The sequence below is a fragment of the Triplophysa rosa genome, linkage group LG18 (assembly GCF_024868665.1).
Source record: "Triplophysa rosa linkage group LG18, Trosa_1v2, whole genome shotgun sequence".
In the NCBI taxonomy this organism is placed as follows: Eukaryota; Metazoa; Chordata; class Actinopteri; order Cypriniformes; family Nemacheilidae; genus Triplophysa; species Triplophysa rosa.
The window spans coordinates 2,750,954-2,776,549 of record NC_079907.1 but is presented as its reverse complement, the minus strand read 5'-3'; the positions used below and the strand labels follow the sequence as shown (position 1 = coordinate 2,776,549).

The 25,596-nt window shown below is 41.9% G+C and overlaps 1 protein-coding gene across 22 annotated transcripts in view; it reads right to left on the bottom strand.

Annotated features, from left to right (window-relative positions):
• Positions 1–25,596, bottom strand: part of jakmip3 (Janus kinase and microtubule interacting protein 3) — a 38,263-nt gene that overhangs the window by 5,649 nt on the left and 7,018 nt on the right. For 12 of the 22 annotated variants that reach the window (XR_008964754.1, XR_008964753.1, XM_057357775.1 and 9 more), the window contains 12 exons: positions 20,953–21,195; positions 20,608–20,850; positions 9,382–9,582; positions 6,037–6,156; positions 4,107–4,253; positions 2,800–2,931; positions 2,644–2,679; positions 2,341–2,412; positions 938–1,054; positions 586–714; positions 406–489; positions 18–80 (listed from right to left, as the gene is read on the bottom strand). Coding sequence is in view for 20 of the 22 variants with exons in the window: in XM_057357775.1 (XP_057213758.1) it covers positions 18–80; positions 406–489; positions 586–714; positions 938–1,054; positions 2,341–2,412; positions 2,644–2,679; positions 2,800–2,931; positions 4,107–4,253; positions 6,037–6,156; positions 9,382–9,582; positions 20,608–20,850; positions 20,953–21,195 (1,587 nt within the window). In the remaining 2 variants the exon portion in view is untranslated. The remainder of the gene's footprint in view (positions 1–17; positions 81–405; positions 490–585; positions 715–937; positions 1,055–2,340; positions 2,413–2,643; positions 2,680–2,799; positions 2,932–4,106; positions 4,254–6,036; positions 6,157–9,381; positions 9,583–20,607; positions 20,851–20,952; positions 21,196–25,596) is intronic. The other 10 variants (XM_057357777.1, XM_057357770.1, XM_057357784.1 and 7 more) reach the window with 3 other exon arrangements.

Sequence of the window (25,596 nt, the reverse complement as noted above, 5' to 3'; positions counted from 1 at the left end):
TAAGTGTGTGACATTACCTTTTCTACAAGCTCTTGGTTCCGTTTGTACAAAGCTTGTTTGTCCTCGATCCACTTCGTATCCTGAAAAGTGTCAATATGAATTCAGTCGATTGATGTTAACAGATGCTACAAAGGTTCTTCACAGCAGTGCCATAGTAGTCGCTCTGTCTCCAGTGGCATTCTGATCTCAGAACTTTACCAGCAAAATGGAGGAAAATAGTCATGAACACACACATCTGTCTTTGCTTTGTTGTTCTGAGTTCTTTGATGTATCTGTTGTGTTTCCACAAGAGGCCAAACAGGTGCTCTCAAAGCATCAGGTACAAAAAAGCGCTCAGCTGAGATCTCACAAACTAAAACACTGCACAATAAGATACATCACACACATTCAGTTGTAGTATTTTACCTGTCCCTGCTGACTCAGGACACACTCCAAATCTGATATTCTGGTCTGATAGCGGATCAGTTCGGCCTGCAGCTGCTCTCGAGTCTAAAACACACAAACAAACAGCCAGGATGTTGATTTGAATATAAGAATGACCCACAGTGACTCACCATGGGAATTGTTTTTTTGACCTGGATTTACCTTGACCTCCTTCTCTGCATCAAACGTCCCACCGACCTGCTCCTGAAGGAGAGCGTACGCCCGCTGAAGAGCCTGATACTCCATCGTCAGCTGACGGAAACGATGCTCTGTGTCTTCTTTCAGCACTCCCTGAATACAGAGAGAGACGACAGCTGTAAACCTTACAAACACACCATTTGGAGCATCACAAAGATATTAGCCGGGTTTCCACTTTGAAGTTTTGCGTCAGAAGCGAGATGGACTTTGGATGGAAACCGGGCTATTGAAAACTCACTTTGTTTTTGTAAGTGGAATTTTCCTAAATGTTTGTGCCCATAAAGTAGGTCAGACACACACGCCCACGCCCACTAACCTCTTCGAGGTCATCGTCTGGTGTGCACGGCGTTCGGTCTGTGTGATAAGAAATGGAGGAGCCGTCCGAGTCTATAGAGCCTTCTTCATCATAGCCAAAAAATGTCTCTATCACCGGCTACAGAGAGAAAGAAAGAAGGAGCGAGAGAAAGAGACAGAGAGAGAAAGAAAAAGCACAAAAGTGAATGAGAGAAAGCAAGTGGAAATTTGCAAATCACTACATTTCATAAGTTGTACATATCGTATATTTTCATATATATTATTTAAAAAATGAAGATCAAAGAGTACATGGCTTCATCAATAAAGTTGTGAAAAACAACAAACTATAACTATAAATATTAAATATTACTCCTTCCCTGCACACGTTGTCTTTAAGTTGCCAGTCAGCGCCAACATTTTTTATAATTTTCATAAAACTTTGATGGCTATGCAATTATGAACAAGGAAAAGGGCTTTTGAAAAGGAAAAGGGCTTTTGCATTACAAAAACATTTTTAGTCTATCTTAATTTGTTCTTTGTTTTTAGCACCTCTCGAATGTGGGTAAATTTCTTAAAAAATAAAAAGCAAAGAAAATGGTTAAACTGACAAAATTGCCAAAGATTGTCCAGGGGTGCGTTTCCCAAAAGCATATTTAGCCAACTATGGTCGCAAGTTCTGTCGTTTTAGCATAGTTCCCAAACCCATGTCCCAACGATCAATCGCAAGCAGCATCGCAAAGTTGCGTGGTTGGAACTACAGGTCTAGAGCTGTATATAAGCAAGCAATATGTAAGGCATTCAATATCCATCATTCTAAATATCCATATTCAATTTGACATCTTTTAGTTTGTCAAGAAAAAAGAAGCGTCATTTTTTTAAAAGTGCACATGTGGTCCTACAGTACCTGCTCTAGGACCCTGGGGAATCCCTGGGTGGAGTTACATAGGAGGAAACTTATGAATGAGTTAAATATCGTGAAATAAAACAATAGAGAGCAAAAATACGATCACAAAAATAGTTTTCAGATGCAGTGTACATCATTTAAAGCAATCATATAACATTAAATCGATCTAAACTGATTAATTAGAAGACGGTATTACTCCACCACCTATGTGACGTCATCAACTATGTTGTTGAACCGACGTTGTTCAAACGACAGATGTGCGACAAAGTTACTATGTTTTCGGGAAACAGTCGTGAGTAGCTAGTTCGAAGCATCGTACTATGGTGGTCAACCAGCGAGTTAGTGGTTGTTCGGGAAACGCACCCCAGATTGTCCTGATTTAAAACAATGATCAGAACACACAGAGATGCTCTACTATTTCAAAAGCATAAAAGCATCTCTTAATGTATAATAATGGTGGGGAAAGTCACATTTGCAAAATAAAAAAGTATTTGACAATGTATGTGCTGATGTTGACAGACCCGGGAGGTTCTGAGTGGTTTCTTCCTGCGCAGACTGTCCTGTCTTCTGTATCTCAACAGCATGTCTCTCTCCTGAAACACAACACACTATAGATCAAAACACACGAAATAAAACCAAATTCTCCACTGTATGAGAAGACCTGAACAGACTTCTGTGCCTTTAAGAAATACTTTAACAACTCAATTATAGCAATTGCTAATGTCATTAAGAGACACATTTAGATACATTTTAATCTGGACTGTGTTCATCTCTTCCTCTCACATTTTACGGTGTGAATATTTCTGGAAGGTAAAATAACTCACAATCACACTCTTCACATATCCAGCTGTTTCCAGCGCCTGGAAAAATACAAAAAAACACTGATCTCAGAACAGCAGGACACCGTTTGCACATCTACTGTTGTCAGACCCATCTGTAGATGTCCAGAAGACACGTGATGGCGTCTGTCGAGCGATTACCTTGGAGAGATCGTCGATGATGTTCTGCTGTTCCAGGACTTGCAGTCTGAGGAACTCGATCTCTCTCTCCTCTTGACTCTGATCCAGATCGTTCAGAGAACTGGGCCTGCGGATCGTTCCAACCTTCTCTCTCTGCGAAAGAAAGACGCAAAAATCGACTAACATCTCACGTCAAGTGTCTGACAGCAGACTGTCGAAGGATGACTCCTGTCTGCCGATCAGAATCACATTATGTGGACGTGAGATGAAGACCCTGTCACGCCGATATCAAAACACTCATACCGCCTTGTCAAAAAACTGATACGGGCAATTCCGTGAAAATGTCAACCTTACCATAAAAAAATGATGTTTTACCAAAGGTTTTAACTATGCTTCAAACACCCACGTGAGGTCTCTCCTAAAGTTTTTAAAGCCTTTATTTTATTTTTAGTGCATGATTCTTTATAGTCAGATAAGTGCCTTTTTCAGGATTGTCACATTCATAACGATATACATAAAATAAAGTCATAAATATCAAAAGCCATCCCTTCTCCATTTGTTGGGTATAATTGCTTCAGGTTTGTGCATTTAATTCACAGAAATCCTACAAAGTGTGTCCTCTCCCAAAAACCTTGTCCTTTATTATCACATCCATAACGCTTGTTTATTTCGCTTTTTTAAACAGAACATTTGTGCACAGACTGATATTTTTCTGATGTTTAGACTCGGACAGATGGTTCAATAATTCATAACAAATACATTCTCCGAGCATTTTTATATCACGTCCATAGCGCAAAATGTCACGTCCATAACGCTAGAATTGCCCACAGCTTGTACGGTAGAATAAAGCAGACAGATGCTTCATTTGTATAAGGAATAAATCAAAAGCAAAATTATCTGGAAATTGGAAATTACTATATGTGGAACAATGGAACAATATTTTTACCAGCCGGGAAAATATATTTACTGCAATGAACTGTTCATTTATTTACTGCGATGAATTTTGCATTTTACTTTGTTCAAAAGCAGGTCTCGTGTGCATTTACTGTATTTGATACAAGCAATGCATCTCACAGCACAACATGGGCAATTTACACAAAATGTTTCCATAAACTTATTTGCAGAATTAGAATTAAGTTCACAGTGTTGAATAATGTTGAATAATGTTCAAATAATCCTTGATTTACTTCAAGATACTAAGAATGTGAATAGTGTGTTTTAATATGTTTAGTTTACAAATTAGGTAAAAGCATGGTTGAAAATAACAGATGAATTATTTGATGTCAACTTTCCAAATATAGATACTATAAGTTTAGTGAGTTTATTACCATTTCAATGTTCTCCTGAGTGATGAACTGCAGTTTGTTGTCCGCGCGTCTCAGAGCGTGAGCCAGTTCCTCATTCTTTCGGCTCAGTCGTCTGTTCTTGTCCAGTAAGGGTTTATACTGACTCTCAGCTTCTCGCAGGCGCTTTAACTGGATAAAGACACACAGAAACGGATTGTTGAGGGTGGGTACTGGGGTGGCAAAGGTTGTAATTTTGAGGTTTAAACACATTTTTAAATACATAATTCATATACTGGTTGACCCCCAAAAGTGTAAACAATGTGGCACGTTCGGTCTGGCTAGTGGCAAATAATATAACTGTTTATTTTTTATTTAATTTATATTCATATTAATTTATGTTAACATTTCATGGTATAATAATTGTATTAATTAAACAATTTGTTGAATTTGATTGTATATCATTTTTTAAAATGAACAATATTTGTTAACTTTATTTAAGTTTAGCAAAGTAGCGGTTCTTCTACTGGTAACCCAAAATAATACTGAATAGACATACTTTTATCTTGCTATAGCCCAATAATTCACTTGTTTTTTATTTTGCTTGTTATCAGAAATAATCTACTCTATTCTTTGCAGGTGTGTACCGGAAGTTAAGTTAAGGCCACAAAAAGGTGCATGCGCAGTAACGTTTATTTATGTTGTTGCTTTGATACCGTCTATACAGACGTACAGAGTTAACACATTTCACATTATAACACGTTCACATTATAACGATAACTATAACAATAACTACATTCACAGTACGTCCACACCAGCAGACGATAACAATAACGTTATGTTTATTTTAAGCCTGCGCAATGTGTCCGGGATGTAAAGCATTTATTTTGCCAGCTTGCCGTAAACACACCGCATTCCGACCACTACAGGCCTTAATTTAGACATAAAACCCGCGTTGCGATCACCAAAGTCAAACGTTATCCGGCAGAAACTGGAAAAAAATAGTTGTGAAAGTTATCCCAACGATATCGTTCTCTGTATCTTTATCGTTATAGTTCTGGTGTGAACCCTGCTATTCTCCTAAATTAAGAACAATTTTCAAAACGTTATTTTTTATAGTTATCGTTATCATGTGAACAGCCCTTAAGTTTAAGGTTGGTCTTTTGTATCTGTTTGTGCAACAAATTAAAGAAAGTGTTTGAAAACAATCATTTTTGCAATTCTGATAAAAGATAAATTCAACTAAAAGCGACAGAGAGTCAAATTTGGCACAGAATCCTTAACACATTGCAAATACAATCTATACAAGTGTATACTCAACTTGACTGTGGAAATATAATATAAACCAACAGAGAATCGCTGTATCAGTGTTTTTATCCCTCTTTTTACATTTACATTTAACTTTTTATGCATTTGGCTGATGCTTTTATCCTAAGCGACTTACATTGCATGATGCTATACTGTACATTTGTATTCGAGTATGTGCAATCCCTGGATGCGAGCGCCATGCTCTAACCACTGAGCTACAGGAAAGCTTTTTAAGACAAAATACAAATATTACAAGATGTTGGAGGACAGCGATAAATTGATAGTGAAGCAGTATAGAGGTCAGTTTCCTGAAGGATTCGGCTGGGATGTTTAAATCTGTCTCTGTGTCGATCTTAAAGCCCGTCTGAGCCGAGAGAAGAAAACAGTGCAGTCATTCATCACTGATTACAGTCTGGAGAACTGCCATTACTAAGAACATTTCCACTATCAAATAACACCCAGAAAGCACTTCTCGTACGTCATGATATTACAGTATACATAATGCAAACAAGATTCACAATGCAAACAGCAATTCTTATGGAGACTAAACATGGTACTCTAGGTAGTAAAAATTGAGCTTCAAATTTAAGAAACGCCTTAAAAACCTATAAACACAAATTTGTAATCAGTAAATAAGAGTTGAATGGTAACAGCAGCACATACTCACCAGTTCATTGCGTTCTTCTGACAGCAGAGTGTTTCGGTCCTCTAGTTTGCGGATGATGGCGCTCAGTTCTGCGATTTTTAGCTGGAACCTTCGAGCGTCTTTCTCATCCAACTGCTGCACCTGGAACAAACCAACTGCAGGTAACTGGAATAAAAAAACACTACAGACTGACGTGTAATTCTGTTCATCTGTAAAGCACATATTCCCCTTTCAATTAATCACACAACCAAAGCATTAAAAACTGAAATCCATAACTTTTGTCTCCATCCATCTCTGTCTGAAACATAAAATCGCTGGTTACTTTACGTAGGCCCTAATTTTCTTCAAGATGCCAAACATTTCCCAAAAACCTTTTACAAATCAAAAGAGTAAGGAGACACCTGCTCAATAACTTGCTCATTTTTTTTTACCAAAAAAGTTATGGATTGCAACTTTAATATGTGACACTGGATGACAAAACCAGTCTTAAGTAGCATGGGAACATTTTTAGTAATAGCCAAAATAACAATGTTTGGTTCAAAATGATCAATTTCTCAATTAAAAAAAAAGACCATAAGTCTGGTTTTGTTGTCCAGGGTCACATATACAGTATGTAAGCAAAACACAAAAAGAAACAAATACTGTTATTTTGTCTTTAACGTTATTACTCCGCCAAACTTTTCTAGCTATTCTAGTTCAGATGAAACCACAAAAATCTTCTACAGAAAGTAAAGAATAAATCACTTGCCAAAGCTGATGACCTCAAATCTTTTATCAAATACTTAGTTTTGTTTCAGACAGAATGATATATTCTGCTTTATGTATGTGAAATACAGAATTTCTGATCACAAAGTCATTTCGCACTGTTTTTCATTTCATTTAACACTAATGCTTATTTAAAGTCATTTGATGTTGTGAGATCAAGTCTAAAGTGAACACAGATACACAAGCTGTATTTAAGTTACAGTAGGTAACCGTAGAAACTGAGGGAGAGAGGCGGGGTGCTCTGGTGTGACCACATCTGACAAAGAGCTTAAAGGTCACTGATCAAACATCAAACTGGACTTCTCTCCCGCTGAGAAAATAAAAGCAGAACCCCGACACAGCTGTGGCTGCTACCACACAACACAGAGAAGCCAACGACATTCTGCAGGTGTGGAGAAGCCGTCTCAGATATGATCATGTGATATCTAAAGATGTGAGGCTACACCAAAGGTGTGAATACAAAGCATTTGTGTGTGTGTTTGACGTGAGCATCCATCGGATTCCTTACTGCCGCGAGAAGGTGATTTTTAAGAAACATCACTTTCAATCTCACCTCTAGCATACAAGACTTCAGGTGAAGATGCAGATGGGACAAGAGCTAATTAATACTTTTTTAAAGGTGCAGTGGGTAATTTCTGTGCTAGAGGTCCAAACAAAACTGAAGTATGTTTGAGACGCCAATGGGGCTGTTTCCAACTTTAAAATGTTATTATATTACATTATGTTAATTTTGCAATTCTGTTTGCTATTGCTAGTGGCACAGAAATGATTGTACAAGCTTTAAAACTAATTTTGCTACTACTGTATCTGTCTAATGTCATCAATAATACGCCACACCTGTCATTCAAGTCCATTATACAGCAAATGGATGAGCAAGATGTATTCTCACAGAAAAAAATGGAACTAAAATATTTCTTTGCTTAAATTCCAGATAAACTTTCATATGAATATATCAGACTTTTTGTTAAACAGGCCCTTATTCACATCGCAGCAGTTTTTGATGAAGATGCTAGTATCATTAAAATTCAATGACAGGATATTTTAGCGCATGTGTGACGGCAGTTTAGACGGCAGAAAAGCTGAGGTGAAAAGAAAGTGCAAAGCCAAACGCCAACAAAACACAAACACGCAACCAAATTTGTGCATGCACTGATCTATTAGCCGTTTTTTGCTAAAATATGTTAAATTACTGTATACATTACTTATTATGACGTTTATAAATGTGTGTGTGATGTAGAAACAGATGATAGTGTCATGCTCTCCAGTGTGAAAATGCAAGCAAAGCTCAATGTGTCTAAAGCTGCCATCACAAACTGGACATTTAATGTCTTCCTCCAACCCAAATGTATCAAAATCCATCTGCTTAAGAATTCCCTAAATACATTCAGTCCAGACATGGAAAACTACATTACGTTTTACCTCCAGAACCCAACAGTCGTGTTTTATAATATAAATGACACACATGGGTTGAGGAAAACTGATTCCAGAGCAGTTAAAGGAGCCGTATGTAACTTTGACACCTAGCGGTTGAGCTTGGTATCGTAGTCTAAATTCGAAATATTGGCCATCTGCCAGACACTTACAGGAGCGCAATGGAAAGCATCAACTCTTACACTGTTTATCTGATAATTTATACGTTTGCAGTGGTTTTGTTGTTTGCAAATATAACTCAATCAGCAGCTCGTTTCAGAGGTTCCGTCCTCCGGAGGTCGCATACGGGCCATATTGCTGTCTCGTTTTAATAACCGTAATAAAATTGTATATTACTCCTCGTAAGTTGTACAATAATATAGTCATTCTTTCTAAGTTTGCAACGTAATAGTACCGGAAAGGGTGGAATCTGCTCTGACCCAGATCGTTTGTTGGCACAATATGCTGTGATTGTCGCCAACTGATAACCGAGCTGTCAAAATACACTAGTGGGTAAATCGTCAGTGGGAGGGGTCACACGGACCAAAACAAAAACAGACATTTCGGTGTTGTGCCGAAAAAGGACTCCTGCCAAATTATGACTCCCCCATTCCCCACTAACATTAGGTGTTAGGATTAGACGTGGGGGAGGGGTTAGGATTAGCTAATCCCCCATCAAAATCAATGAGGGGAGTCGTAATCTGACGGGGAGTCAAAATTCGGCACAACACTGGCACAGAACGCACATTTCAGAGTGGATTAACTGGCTATAGGATTGTTTTTTGGACAAACCAACATAAGAATTTAGGACGTTTCCTAAATGTCTACGAACATATTAAGGGGCTGTGTACACTGAGGCGCTCTTACGCGCCTGAAAGCGCCAGGAGCTCGGCTGAAAACGCCCCCTGCAGGTGCAGTGTTCTGCCCCAAATTTAGCATTTTTCAACTCTCGGCGAACGCGTGCGCTGAGTGCACAAAAAAACGCCAGCTGCTTACGTTTTCAAAAAACGCAGCGTTTCCATTGGAAACAATTGAAAAAACACACCGTACGCCGGCAGAAACGCCTCAGATGGACACAGCCCCTTAGGTATTGTTTTGATTTAATAAAGTAAACTTATTACATACGGCTCCTTTAAGCAAACGTGATGTGTGGAAAGCTGAGGGGTTTCTGAATGAAGGAGAGGTTCTTACAGGGTTAGCTATGGCGTCTGCTGCATCTCCTGTAGCGGGTGAATAAGGGCCCTCTCGTCTGGGGCTGGAGTCTCGCAGGAGGGCCAGCTGTGTGTCTACAGCCTGTTTCTGCTGCTGTAGTCTCCACGTGTAGCCCGCCTGAGCGCTCAGCTCTCTCTCCAGCCCACAGACGGCACGCTCCTTTACTTTAATCTCATCCATCTACAGGACAGAACACAACAGTCATACATACATGTATACACATGATCATACATACAGCTACAACATGACATCAGCGAGATCAGATCAAACACTGGGCATGTCGGGATCCAGAAAATTAAGCATCCCAATCATTTTAACAATAGAAAATGAATGCGTAGCAATAATGTAGACATCTTTGGAGACGGACCTATCACCAGCTCTGGTGTTGTTGAACTATGAGAAGTTACAACTTTGTGCATTACTGAATGTCCACGTGGCAGGTTATAAACACACGCCACACAAATACATCACTGGACTGCTTTCTCCATCCAAGTAAATGGTACATGAAAACACGCATGCACCAACATTATCTTGTAGCACGGATGCAGCAGTCACCATGACAACTTGGGTGGTGGACAGTGATGAGCCACACCCCTTTCTCAAAATGATATCCACAGCAATATGTCCTACACACCATCCAAAATACACAAGATTAAACCATGATTGGCATTTATCATGTTTTGATGAAAGGAAAAATCACCTCGTTTATAAAATATTAACATCTGCACTACTCAGACTTATACTAGGAAGAAACGAACGATAGAGTAAATGTAAAACATTCAAGTTCACCCAAAAATGAGAATTCTGTGATTATTTACACACCCTCTTGTCATTTCAAACCTGTATAACTTTCTTTCTTTTGCAGAACACAAAAGAAGATATTTTGAAGAATGATGTTAACTGGCACCCGTTCACTTGCATTGGTTTTGTGTCCACACAACAGAAGTCAATGGGTGTGTTATAAGTTGCCCATGCATGTATTAGACACGTAAAATTGCACAAATTAAAGTATCGGAACAATAGATGCGTTCTATCTAAAAGCGAATGCTCACCCAGACCTGCCTGAAACGCCTCGTGTAACCACACCCCCACAAATCTACATCAGTTCGTGGTGATTTGACTAAGACCGCCCAAATGTATATGCAAGTAAGGTGGGCGTACCTGTCAGTACAATTGAAGAGGAACCTGATGTTACAAATATGGTAAGAGGCGTTACATTTCCATCACACGCTTGCAGTATTCGACCAATCACTACGCACTGGTTAACTGGCCAATCATAGCACACCTCGATTTACAGAGTTTTGAGCTTTGTTAAAAATCTGCGCGTTTCAGAGAGGCGGAGCAAAGAGGAGATACAAACATGCACGGTCTGTGTAAAATACAGCGTTTTTGAACCTTAAATCGTGTATACACATTACATTACATTACACTTTTCCCTGTTGTAAAAAGAAAAGTGACATCTAGTGGATAGTAGTAGCAATAACATAAGTGCTTGCTGAAATATGAAAGAAAAAAATCGATTCACAGCTTTTGAGATTCGATATTGAATCGACCGCATTTTTAAAAACCAATTAATCGATCTTTCTGGTTTTTTTGCCCAGCGCTGTGTGTGTGTCAGAAAGAGCACACAGAAAAGCCTACGAGCCTAATTTTATTCTCAAAACCTTCACATTGCTACAACTGCAGACCAAACCGGAGGCAACTGAAAACTACGATGCCAGAAACATAAAAATTGTCCTTCATGCATCACACTTTATGTGCAGTAAGGAGCACAGAGACCCAAAGAATCATCTAACTCTAAATATACACTCATCCAAACACTGAATCAGATTAACACCTTTCATGACATCTGCTGTTCATGCAAATGTGAATGTATGAAAATGCTAATTCCAACACTTTACATGTTTGACTGTAATTGCCACACTTTCTCAGGATAGGGTTGTTTTTTTAAAGTCGACTTTTACTAAATTTCCATTGTTCTTGCACAAGCAAAATGTAATTTACCCACATAGGACAACATGCCCCAATAGCAGTAAATGTTGTCACACTGCATGGGGCAAGTTGTCACAATGGGATTATGCCATGCAATAACCTATAATGGAGGTTATAACACAACCAAATGTAATCCGTAACAACAAACAGACCATGGCCTCTTTCGGTCAACTAAAATTACAATAAACATATGTGGTGATATACTGGCACCACTTTTGTCCAATTCTCTGCATTAGAGATTGCTAGAATGCGAGTTATTTTTAACCTACCGAAGAAAAACGGGTTTAAGTGAATGAAAGAACATCTCTCGTTTGATCTCTCTCTTTTCCACCTGGTGACTCATTCGCTCACAGTCACACGCCCAATGTAGTCGTTACCACGGTGATCAGCATCTCCATGCAAACCTCGGCCAGTCTATTTGTATCTGTGTTCTATAAAAGGATACATTTTGGAGGAAAACCCAATATTCTGTTTTATTATAATACTTTATCCACGCGTATGCAGTGCAGCCAAAGAAAGTCACTTATTCAGCACAGAAACCCATTATACAGCATGTTTGCATTTTAAATGTCGTTTCGTGACCTTCCTGAACACACTGATTATGATGTATGCTGTTACACACGCCTCTGTTGCCTCGGTGATTCATGCGTGTATGATAAATTAATTTAATCTGAAGCTAAACAGAAATATCAGTGGTGGGCATCTAAGACTCTGGCTACAGGCCTGACCGCAGGGCTTCAGGACTGGACATGAGAAATGGACCCAACACAGCAAACTCCTGCTGCTGCAGCGTTTAACAATGAGGGTGAACTCGGCAAGACCTGACGGCGTCCTCTCCAACCGTGCCTTGAATTTCAAGCTAACTAAAATCTTTGCTCAGCATGGGTGTGCATAACATTAAAGCAGTTTGAGCCTCCCTATAGTGTCCACTGTCTTATGTTAAGTGACAATACACTTAGAAACTGTAAAATATATTTGTGGCAAGGGGTGTGTGATTTAGCAAGGTCTGCAGCGGGAGAGAAGGCTGAGAGAAGAGTGGTGAGTAAATGGGGTGCGAAGTGCAAATGATGATCAGCTGTCCTCTATTCCAGTGATTGGTGTGGGGATGCATATAAACAGCTCGGAGACAGGAGCCGGGTGTATGAGAGCCAGCAGAGTCTACTAGAGAGAGAGAGAGAGAGACAAAGCCAGTAAGAGGACTGCTTCACGAGAGGATCGTCAGCTCCAGTGGAATACGGAGGCTGGAAACAGAGACGCGCAGCGTCAGCATTAGACTGAGATATAATTTTGTGAATAAACATTTCTTCTCTCCAGTAGACAACCTGACCCCGATCTCTTCCTTCTCACCTACACGAACATTACTACAGTGGTGCCGAAACCCGGGAGAAGGAAGTAGGAAGCCGTGGCCAGATGCAAGCTCTGCCGGCAACCCCGTTTGCGGACGTCATCTCGTCCCTCGCGGTCCTCCACCGCGAGCAACACCAGGCGCTTCTGCAGCTGAGGGCAGACCAGGAGGCCCGCTTCCAGGCTATCCTCCAGGCCCAGAAAGAGGACCGCGAGGCGTTCCGGAGCTGGGTGGACCGGGAGGTTCAGGCTGGGGGCCGTACGGAAGTGGCATCGGGTTCCCACCTGTGGCTGACTAAGATGGGACCCCAGGATGAGCCGGAGGCGTTCCTCGGCCTTTTTGAGAAAGCTGCTGAGTCCAGCGGTTGGCCGAGGGACAGGTGGGCAATCCTGCTCCTCCCCCTCTTGTCCGGAGAGTCACAGGTGGCGGCGCAACAGCTGGCCCCAGAGAGCCTCCTGGTTTACGATGAGCTGAGGAGGGCCATTCTACAGCGGGTCGGCCGGAGCCCAGAGGAGCATCGCCAGCGTTTCCGGACGCTGGGCTTGGCAGAAACCGGTCGACCCTTCGCCCTCGCTCAGCAGCTCCGGGACTCGTGCCGCAGATGGCTGAGGGTCGAGGAAGGCGACGTGGAGAAGATCGTCGACCGGGTGGTGTTGGAGCAGTTTGCCACCCGTCTTCCCCGGCAGACAGCTGCGTGGGTCCAGTGCCACCGGCCGTCGTCGCTGGACTCGGCCATCCAGCTGGCGGAGGACCATTTGGTCACGTGCCCCGGGGTCGGGGAGGCAATTCCATCGGCCTCGCTCTCACACACCCCCACACCTCCTCCAAGTTGACCAGTGCCGGCTCCTCGAGCCCGGCCACCGGGTCCACCGCGGTTCCCGCCTCGGGGGCGAGGCGGGACTGTTCCTCGGCCCGATGATGGGTCCAGCGGGATGCAGGGACGCACCGGTGGATCGGCGCTGGAGGAACACCACCCCATGTCTCCGTCCTCCCCACACCAAGCACCGCCCCCATTTTCTGCCGCCCGGGCGGCGGGTAGGTCTGGGCCGGCCTGTTGGCGCTGCGGGGATCCGGACCATTTTCTCGACCGATGTCCCATGATGGATGTGGGGTTAATGGTTCGGGTCCCGGACGCGCCTCAGGCTGCCCCCGGTCAGGCTGGCGAGTACCAGATACCAGTGAGTATTGGGGGGGGTACCTATCGGGCTCTGGTGGATTCCGGTTGCAACCAGACCTCGATCCACCAAAGCCTGATTCGATCCGTGGCATGGGATAAAGGCCGCGCGGTTAAGGTACGGTGTGTGCACGGGGATGTGGTTCAATATCCCCTCATGTCGATGCTGATAAAATTTAAAGGGAAAAAGCATAGAGTTGAGGTGGCCGTTAATCCGCACCTCCGACATCCGTTAATTCTAGGGACGAATTGGCCTGCTTTTCCAGAATTATTAAGGGTTTTATGCACGGATGTTGCTTGGGGAAAGGGAAACCGGGGAAGGCGAGGGCTCGTGCAGGCGGGCAGTACAGAACCCGGCTCGCAGGGGTCTGGCTCCGGGGGAGGAGAAAGCGGGATCGAGAGGCTGATCCTCTCGGACCGCGATGACTTTCCCCTGGAGCAGGCCCAGGACGAGACCTTAAAACGGGCTTTTGAGCATGTCTCGTCCATTGACGGGCAGCCGGTGCAGCCTGCCCGACCTCTCGCCTACCCCTATTTTGCACTTCGGAACAATCGGTTATATCGAGTGGCCCAAGACGCTCAGACCAAAGAGGATATAACCCAATTATTAGTTCCAAAGAGCCGCCGGGAAATGCTTTTTCAGGCGGCTCATTGTAATCCAATGGCAGGACATCTGGGGCAAACTAACACATTAAATCGTCTCATGGCCCGGTTTTTTTGGCCGGGCATTCACGACAATGTGCGCAGGTGGTGCGCGTCTTGCCGTGAATGTCAGTTGGTGAATCCACCGGCCACACCAAAAGCGCCATTGCGCCCTCTTCCGTTGATGCAGGTCCCCTTCGAACGAATTGGGATGGACCTCATCGGGCCATTAGAACGATCAGCACGGGGACATCGGTTTGCTTTAGTCATAGTGGACTATGCAACCCGATATCCCGAGGCAGTAGCCTTGCGCAACATTTCGGCAAAGTGTGTTGCGGAGGCTCTGTTTCGTATCATCTCCCGGGTGGGGATCCCCCGTGAGGTCCTCACGGATCAAGGCACGGCGTTCATGTCACGCACACTGCGCGAGCTATACGAATTATTGGGCATTAAATCGATCCGGACCAGCGTCTTTCACCCACAAACAGACGGCCTGGTGGAGCGGTTTAATCGCACATTAAAGACCATGATTCGTAAGTTCGTACACGAGGACGCCAAAAATTGGGATAAGTGGTTGGAACCCCTATTGTTCGCGGTACGGGAGGTCCCGCAAGCCTCCACAGGGTTTTCCCCGTTTGAGCTTCTTTACGGGCGGCAACCTCGAGGGGTGCTGGACGTATTGAAGGAAACCTGGGAGGACGGGCCGTCCACGAGCAAAAATGAAATTCAGTATGTCATGGACCTGAGAACAAAACTCCATACACTGGGGCGGCTATCTATGGAGAATTTGTTACAGGCCCAGGACAAGCAAAGCCGCGGGTATAATAGGGGAACCAACTTGCGAAAATTCACTCCGGGAGAGAAGGTACTTGTATTACTCCCTACTTCCAGTTCAAAATTACTTGCAAAGTGGCAAGGACCCTTTGAGGTTACACGGCAGGTAGGGGATCTCGATTATGAGGTCGTACGAACAGACAGGCGGGGAGCACGGCAAATTTACCACCTCAACCTCCTTAAAAAATGGAGTGAGGAGGAGTCCGTGATGTTGGCGACGGTGGTAACGGGAGAGGATGATCTCGGGCCGGAGGCGAATGTTAAACATCAATCCCTCGCCCTGGCCCCGGGGGGAGATCACCTCTCACCCTCGCAGCTCACGGATGTGGCCCGCCTGCAGGCGGAATTTGCGGATGTGTTCTCCCCCCTGCCTGGTCGCACGAACCTTATTCAGCACCACATTGAGACCGAGCCGGGGATAGTGGTACGAAGTAGACCCTACCGGTTACCTGAACACAAGAAAAAGGTGGTTCAGGGGGAATTAGACGCGATGTTGAAGTTGGGGGTAATAGAAGAGTCTAACAGTGACTGGGCGAGCCCGATAGTTTTAGTCCCTAAAACGGACGGCTCGATACGGTTCTGTGTAGACTATCGCAAGGTGAATGCCGTGTCGAAATTTGACGCGTATCCCATGCCGAGGATTGACGAGTTGTTAGATCGGCTAGGCACCGCTCGTTTTTTTTCGACGCTGGATTTGACGAAGGGATATTGGCAGATCCCTCTTTCCCCAGTGTCTAAAGAGAAGACAGCCTTTACCACGCCGTTCGGATTGCACCAATTTGTCACCCTTCCGTTCGGCTTGTTCGGAGCTCCGGCCACCTTCCAGCGCCTCATGGACCGCATCCTCCGGCCACATGCAACATATGCGGCTGCCTATCTCGATGATATTATCATCTACAGCAACGATTGGCAGCGGCATATGGAGCACCTGAGGGCGGTCCTGGGGACGCTGAGGGAGACCGGGCTCACGGCCAACCCGAAGAAGTGTGCGGTTGGGCGGGTGGAGGTCAGGTATCTGGGCTTCCACTTGGGTCATGGGCAGGTGCGTCCCCAAATTAACAAGACGGCAGCGGTTGCGACCTGCCCGAGGCCTAAGACCAAAAAGGAGGTGAGACAGTTTCTGGGGCTGGCGGGATATTACAGGAGGTTTGTGCCCAATTATTCGGAGCTTGCCAGCCCGCTGACTGATCTCACTAAAAAGGAGGCACCAGATCCGGTCCAGTGGACGGAGCGGTGCCAGCAGGCTTTTACCCAAGTTAAGGTGATCCACAGGCCGGGGGCACAGATGGCTGTGGCCGACTTCCTCTCCAGGCGAAGGGGGAGGGGGGAGGCTGCAGGCCGGAGGGCTCCCCGGCCTGAGTCGGGCGGTGGGGGTATGTGGCAAGGGGTGTGTGATTTAGCAAGGTCTGCAGCGGGAGAGAAGGCTGAGAGAAGAGTGGTGAGTAAATGGGGTGCGAAGTGCAAATGATGATCAGCTGTCCTCTATTCCAGTGATTGGTGTGGGGATGCATATAAACAGCTCGGAGACAGGAGCCGGGTGTGTGAGAGCCAGCAGAGTCTACTAGAGAGAGAGAGAGAGAGACAAAGCCAGTAAGAGGACTGCTTCACGAGAGGATCGTCAGCTCCAGTGGAATACGGAGGCTGGAAACAGAGACGCGCAGCGTCAGCATTAGACTGAGATATAATTTTGTGAATAAACATTTCTTCTCTCCAGTAGACAACCTGACCCCGATCTCTTCCTTCTCACCTACACGAACATTACTACAATATTATATTTATAGATTCATATAATTATGCATTGTAAATGGGGTAAATTATGCTCTTTTAGTTTTGAAACAAAGTGAAGTCCTTTTTAAGAACAATACACCGGTCTGATGCAAACCATAACACACGACTAAAGCCGATTTCTGTAGAAAGGCGATGTGAAGAAGTAATCCGCCGTCCCCTGAGTGCATCTCAACTCGTCTTGTATTGCCATGTCAACCCCTCAAACGACCGAGTCTCTCTTTTATGTGTCAGACTGTGTCTCTGTCTCTAATACTAATCCTGTTACACCCCGTATCCACAGACTCAACACAGTCTTTAATATGCAGACACAACTATAAGCCATTCATAAACTGATGAAAAGTGTAATCGCTTTAAAAACTTTTCTCTGTCTGAACTTACCAACCCGCACGCACGCCATATCAACACTGACTAAATTATGTAATACAATCTGTTCAGGAAACCTGACTGAAAACAATCATTGTTTTTTGTAACATCCAGGTATCCAGTACGGCACATATGAACAGTAACTAGTGGGCCCCGGACCCCTGGGTGAGAAACACTAACACTAAAAAGTTCAATACATCAAAACAGATTTTACGTCATGACAAAAATACAAAATTCTACCAGATACCTATCTAATTTTATACAAATAATGATGTACAATCCATCAAATAATTTACATAATGTTGAAAAGTGTATCCACCATGGTCTGTGCAATGAAAGTCAACTACTGTATATTCTTTTTTTAATACAATTTACTTAAATTGAACTAGACTTAAAGGATTAGTTTGTCTTTCAAAACCTGTACTTTTTTGTGGAACCGACAAGACGTGAGACTGAATGGCTGGTCACCGGTCCGGCCGATCATACGAAAAATCGGTGCACCTCTACTTTAAATATTTGTCTTTTTTATTTAGTGCTATATTGAAATAATGTCAGAGATGTAAAGATGCCAGATATGAATAAGATATCAAATGACATCGCGATTTATAACTCCTGTCGTAAAATATTGTTAATAACAAATCTAATGTTTATTCTAATATTTGAGATTGGTCACTTGATCTGGTGTTGACCATTAGATTGTTTGTTTCGCTCTGGGCGGGATTGTCGTCTATCTGCTCTAGTTTAGTGTGTTTAGATATAGTGTTGATTCTAGAATAGTGCCCTGGTGTGGGCGGGCAGGTGGTCTTCAGTTCACCCCAGGGTCTCACTAAGAGTTAGAAGTAGGGTCTGTACTGTAAGGTGGGTGGGTTGGGAAACAGTGCAGGCCCTAGATTTTTTTATATAGGCCTATAATGATGAACAGTTGTGCTTAAATTACAAATCAATAAATACATTTTTTTTTAATTATTTCATGTGTCATGGTGTTTGTTAGATTCACAGACATACATAGATGCTGCATTGACCACTGAACTGTACATCAATCAATAACAACATAAAAAATTTAGATTTTTGGGTAACCTATCCCCTACAAGTAAACTATGGACTTTAGTTTAACTTAAGTAAATTATTTTGAATATAAAAATCATTCTCAAGGTCATCTTCATAGCATACTATCCCGAGACAGCTGGTTATAAATCTAAAATGATGAACAGGCCTCCAGCAGCGTCTTGCTTTGGTTGAGTGCTCTGTCCCGTCCACAAAGGGCAGAGATGGAGTCAGATCAGCGCACACACTCTCACAAACTGTGTTTACCTTGCATGCCCTTCCACACGGCTCTCTAAATGTGATTATGAGATTATCATTCCCAAGTCTACCTTCCTGATATAATAAATACTCAAAAAGATCAATACATATTCAGCACACAACAACAACAACACCACCACAGGCCTTAACACACAGACATCTGCCATCTCAATCCACATAAAACACAACCAGTAACTTTTACTCAGTGGTTTTTTAAACAAAGTTTAAGCATAACATACGATTAGCAAGAAGACAGGAAGAGAATCAGACTGCTTTCCTCTCTCATTCCAAAACGTCTCCATAATTAGAAATGTACATGTCATTCAAAGCTCCACACTGACCCCCTTTTCCACAGTTTGTAACTCATACTGAAGATGTCAAGTGATATAGTTTGTGTAGATTCTCTGCCACAGGAGGAAGGGATCGAAGTGGGCACTACTTGCTCTGATATTTTCATACTCCAGTAAATGGCACAAAGCCCAGAGCAGAGAAGCTTTATAAGAGAAGATAAAACCTTACAGAAAACACCCAAAGCAGCACACACAGAAACACACACTGCTGTTTTGTGATCTTCACACTTTCAGCTAGATATACAACCTGAATTCACTGATAAGGAAGCTTTTCTGGAAGATCTAAAAGGAAAGTTTGCATCAAATGTAATGCACAATATTGAAGAAAAATGTGAAATATAATAACTTGCTAAATAATGCAAAATACGATATAAATATACTGTCAAATTAATTAAAACTATATTAAAATGCATTTAAAAACGGAAAATCATATAAACAACATACATGTTTCACATTCTTTATGATCGCTGATGTTTCACACGATCCGCACAGGCACTAACATTCACGTGGAACTCTCTCTGCTATCTACATCGACCTAAAACTTTGACTGTACACAACTTTTAAAATCATCATTTTTTTTAGCAAACCATAGCGATGCGCAAATTTGCTATATTGTCAAAGATGATGATATTAACAAGATGCGCCACCGCCATTACAATGAATGGAGAGGAAAGCAACGCTCAATATGGCCGCTCAAAAAAGGTGATTCTTGCACAATCGCAATTTAAGCTGAGCAAACCAAAGTTATGGTACAGTTCAAATCAGGGTTAATTATTAATCAGAAACATGCTATTTATTTCAGATTTTTGCCAGCGATTTTAGAAATATTTGCCTGTTGTCTTGCTATGACGTATATAGCTGTCCGGAGGCGTTGCCAATATGGCCGCCATGGCATGACTTCCAAAAACGGACTTGTGCAGCCATATGTAAATGTGCACACAGTTTGATGTCAATTGAACATCAACTGAAAGGAAATCGAAAACTGCAAAAGGTGCAATGTGAACTGCGTGTAATTCTTCACCAAAGTTTAAAAACTTTAAGCTACTTTGCTACAAATAAAACTAGGGAATAAAAGGACTGATTCCAGTCTCTGACAGAACTGTAATCGTAGCGACACATGTGCCGTTTTCCATTGTGCGAAGCCTCGCCAGTTAACAAAAGATTTTCATTCAGCATGTTCATTTCACGGACGGTCCCTACAGAGTCACCTGGGGTTAAGTGATTTGAGTTCAGCCTGCATGCTTCGTGTTAGCAGCTCAGAGCTTTAATTACTGGCTGCCACCCCATTTACTGCGTCTACGGTTAAAGTGTGGAACGTAAACAAGACTGGATATTTACTCAGGGTCCGGTGTGTATTCAGACAGATCATGTCATATAGATTCATACATTACATGCATCAAAACAGCACAACGCACCAGTCTGCGAATCTCCCTCTCGCATTCCTTCTTGATGCGGTTGATCTCCTCTTGGTGGAGGTGGTAGACGCTGCGGATCTCGGCGGCTTTGATCTTATCCGCTTGCACGGCCACGGTTAAGGCTTCCTCCATTTGCCTCTTCACCCCCTTCAGCTCGGTGATTTCCTGCTGCAGTCGCAGGCGTTCCCCCTCGAAACTCCGCCTGGCCTCCTCTCGTGCATCCGCCACTAGCGCAGACTTCACCTGCAAATTGAGAAAACCATCCAGGCGTCCGTACAGTGATGCACAACCTTTTGAGGTCCATGTAAATGTATCTCCCGGTATGTAATTTGAACTTTTTGTTACCTTGTCAGTGGATCCATCTCTGAGGGCAGACACGAGTGCCTGGAGTCTCTGGATCTCTCCATCTTTGATCTTAATGACTCGCACCAGTTCGGATTCATGTTGGCGTAGGAGCGTTTCCCGGACGCTGTGCAGCTCTCGAAGTTTCTCCTCGTGCAGTTTGGCCTTTAACTCCGTCACCACCACTGTGGACTTGTGTTGCTCGTGACGGACCTCCTGAGACTTTTCCCTCTCCAGCTTACTGACCTGACAGGAGATATAACCATTACTAAATGTACAACACCAGTCGCAATTGAGTCATGACAGTAGAAAACTTGATCTAAGGATGTATGCTTAAAGGAACAGTTCGCCCAAAAATGAAAATTCTGTCTTCATTTATTCACCCTCAAGTTGTTTCAAATCTGTATAAAAGAAATTTGCAAGAATGCTTGTAACCAAAAGTTCTTGGCCACCATTGACTACCATAGTAGGAAGAATCGCTTTGTAAATCTCTTTGTTCTGTTGAACACGAAAGAAGATATTTTGAAGAACGTAGGAAAGCAAACAGTTCAGGGGCACTTTTGACTATCATTGTAAAAACTATGGTAGTCAAAGGTGGCCAAGAACTGTTTGGTTACAAGCATTCTTCAAAATATCTTTCTCTGTGTTCATCAGAACAAAGAAACGTATACAGATTTGGAACAACTTGGGGGTGAGTAAATAAAGACAGAATTTAGATTTTTTTGGGTGAACTGTCTCTTTAAACGTATGAAATCTAATAGTTTTCCAACATGTTCATTTCTTCCATCAGAAAACTTTGCATATTTTTTAAATGCATGAGTTGGGATGAATAATTAAGAAAAGCAACCAATAAAAGCCCAGAATAGATCAAAACTCTTTCAATACTGTTTATAAAGCATCTGGAAGCTGGTCGGTAAAATGCGTTTCTAAGTAGTGTCTAAACTAAACAAATGTGTCTTTTCATATTTCATAAAAGCAGTAAGTTACCTGAGGCTGTGCATTACATAGAATTTACAATTGCATTATACTATACAGGGTACATTTCGATTCTGTGCAATCCCTGGGATCGAACCCATGACCTTGCTCTAACCACTGAGCTACAAGAAAGCCAGCACAGTTAAAGATGTGTTAGGACTGTACATTTACTCTCGTTCATGCATAAGAACACCTGTTATTTACTGTGAAATCGCTGTGACCTAGATTGGCTTATTGCTTTATTATACAATGCATAATGCACAGTGAATTAAAGAGATGTTCATGCAAACTGACACTGCACTACAGCGGTGGACAATGGTCTATAATTCAGTCGAGAGTATTCAGAGCGGCCTAAAAATAGAGCATCAGTGTGCCAGGACATGACCCTAGAACAAAACACTGAGGGTCACATTAGGACACATCAATCCATCCTCAAACACAGCCTAACAGATGCTGCCACAGGCTAGTGATGAGGAACAACACAACTACTACACTGTAAATGCAACCGAGAGATTCCATATTGAAATGTAACCAAAAAACACCACTGGACGGATGACTATATTTCTCCCAAATTTCAAATAAAAATATTGTTTCTATTTGTATTTATTTGCAGAAAATGAAAACTGGAGAAACAGGTCAAAATGACAGAAAAGATGCTCTTACTTTTTTCAGACCTCAAATAGTGCAAAGAAAACAACTTCATGTTCACTTTTAAACAATACAACAGTCATATTTCTACATGTGTTTAGGAAAAGTTGAAAAATATTTTTTAATGTAATAACCTGGATTTTTATCGCAGTTTTCATGTGTCTTGTCATGCTGTCAGTCTTTTTCACGTTGCTGTTGGATGACTTTATGTCACTCCTGAGGTTTGATTTTGTTGAAACTCAACAGACACTGGACTGAAATGACCACAATAACATCTAGAAATGCTGATTACATGAAAATTTGGAATGGTCTCTTAATTTTATCCGCGGCTGTATATAGAATATTTACGGTTACGAATGTTCAAATCTCCAAAAGCAACAGTAACAGAGATGCAGGTAAAAAACACCGTACACGCATATGAAAATACAATACAAATCCTACTATAACCTGTAGGTCTGCTGAACTCTATACATCTAACTGATTGTTGGCAGAAAGATGAATACAGTAAAACTGAAATGAAAAAGAGGGCTGACACAACATCAAAACTGGGTCAGATGCTCAGCGCCGTCTGTTTTCAGAGTGGAGCAAAATAACAGAAGACATGAGTGAATCCACAGGGAGTTTATCATTTAAATACATCTGAAGAATATGTGGAGATGAGGTTTAGAATCCAGAGAGTCAGCAGTGCTGAAGGCCAAGAAATCCCATTAGTCACTGATGACGAATAAAAACCCAAACATGCGGTACTTTAAAAAATAGCATCATTGGTAACGGAAAATTATTTGATAAGTAAATCAATAAGTCATACTTTGATGTTTGGTAAATGCAAAGAATGTCAAATAAATTCTTCTATATCAGTCTCTTCTATACGTCTCTATCACTCCTCAGTTTCTCTGTCAGACATCTTGACATTTAGATTTGAGGGCGGATGATCTGGAAATATGATAGAAATTCCCTTTATAAAATGGAAGAAAACCTGTTTAAATAGATGAAAAACATTTTATGGAGAAGAACATAAGTAAGGACATATTTATATTACTAATAGCTATGTAGGCGCTGCTATTTCATGAGATTAGGTTTTATGGCTTCGACATTGACTAGCTAAGTTGATCAATCATGTGTATTGTTTTTACATGGTTTTATGGGTCTATTAGCATTGATAAACACTGTTAAATCAGCTATACACATTCTGTCCAAGGAGGTTCAGTGTCAGGTGCTGACTGACAGCCGGTCAAGGGTCAATGGTTTAGCTAAGCCCATTACATCTATGTCTTGATGATCTCAAGGGGAAGGGGGTTCTTAGAGGTTTGATGCTGTTAAAACTGTGTATTTCATGTCATGATGATTGACAGAAGGGGTGTGAAACTCACTGGGAGCATGAACACTTCATCTGATTTGATAGCGGCTATAGTCCAACACATCACGGCAATGATTCAATACAGCTGATATGACACTCAATATCACTGACATCACAGATATTATAAGATTGTTGAAGATTAAAAACATTGACTACCATTAAACAGTGGGGAGACATTTTTAAAGCACATACAAAAATGTTCTCATTTCATTTAATTTACAAAATAAAATGTTAGGTTATAGACAGGGTTGCCAGATCTGTATAACCAAATCATCCCAATGGTCATACAAAACTAGCCAGAAACTAGAGTTTTGATTTCCCAACCCAAACAAATCTTTATTCTAAAGAATTATTCTAAAGACAACTTTATCTTTCATGAATCAAAAAACAAATTAATTTTGTGTAAATCAACTGTAAACGCTTTATAATACTTTACAATGCTGTTTTATAAATGAGAGCCGCCGACTCTTAATATACAGTATTATAGCTAATATTAATGTGATACTTATGCAATAGTGTATTGCGTTTGTGTGTGTGTGATATGTAAAGGTCAAAATGTGATGTAGATTGATTTAAATGACACTGATCATCAACTAAACTAATCTGATTTTATACGACTCTCACACGAGGCTGTCCGGCGTGTGTGTTTTAGTGTCCGCCCGTCGTGTGTTTGTGTGCACACTGCAGTGTCTCCCTAGGATCAATACACACCTCACAGTGTCAGAATAAATGACAGCGAGGTTCTGCAAGAAAGAACACAGGAACACATTGATCGCCATCAGTAAACCGCTCAAACAAACATGAAGGCTCGGTGCTAAGGCCTTTCTATACTGTATACTTAAATATCACTGAAGACATTAATGCATGTCAGTGTCATGATCTGAATATTTTAAAGCAATCAAGAGTGACATTTTTATTACCCCAATTAATCACAACAGCGTCAGTTTCAATGTTAATGTTAATGGCACCGTTAATAAAGACCAAAGAAACGATGAACAATCATTGTGTTACTGAATGATGAATAACAGATAAAACAATGAGGCACAGATGACATAATATCTATAGTAGCTAATATTATAATATCAACTATAGTTAAACCATGGATATTTAGTGTAAAGATGATCTAAATATGATAAATTAAAAGCTGAATTGTTTCTAAAACATAAATTGTGTCACACCTACGGCTGTCCTATTGTCCAGACGGTAGTCCAGACATATATTTGTGATTTTCTAAGACATTCAATGTTTAATTCAAAGGTGAAGAGTAAATTACCTGGAATCATGTTTTCTGCCCGTGCACATCCTGCGTTAATGGGAGTGTTTTATTTTAATATTCTCATCCTTGACAAAACACTCCAAGAGGCCAATTACTGTATGTCCAAAAGCAAAATGTGTTGCTATTACTTTTTTGCTAAATTGCTTTTCTGATTACGCAAACATGTCATTCAATGAGACAGAGCGAGAGAAAGAGAGAGAGAAAATCAATTCATGATTATTTTAGAAAAACAAAGCGCATAAAGACTTAATGTCAAGAACTGCAAAATTTGGAGACATTTGTCCGATAGCCAGCGGCACATCTTGAGCCCTACACTGCCTGTGAGTGACTGACGTCTCCAAATATCGTGACACACTAACAAAACAACACAGAAACCCAGAAAAGACAAACA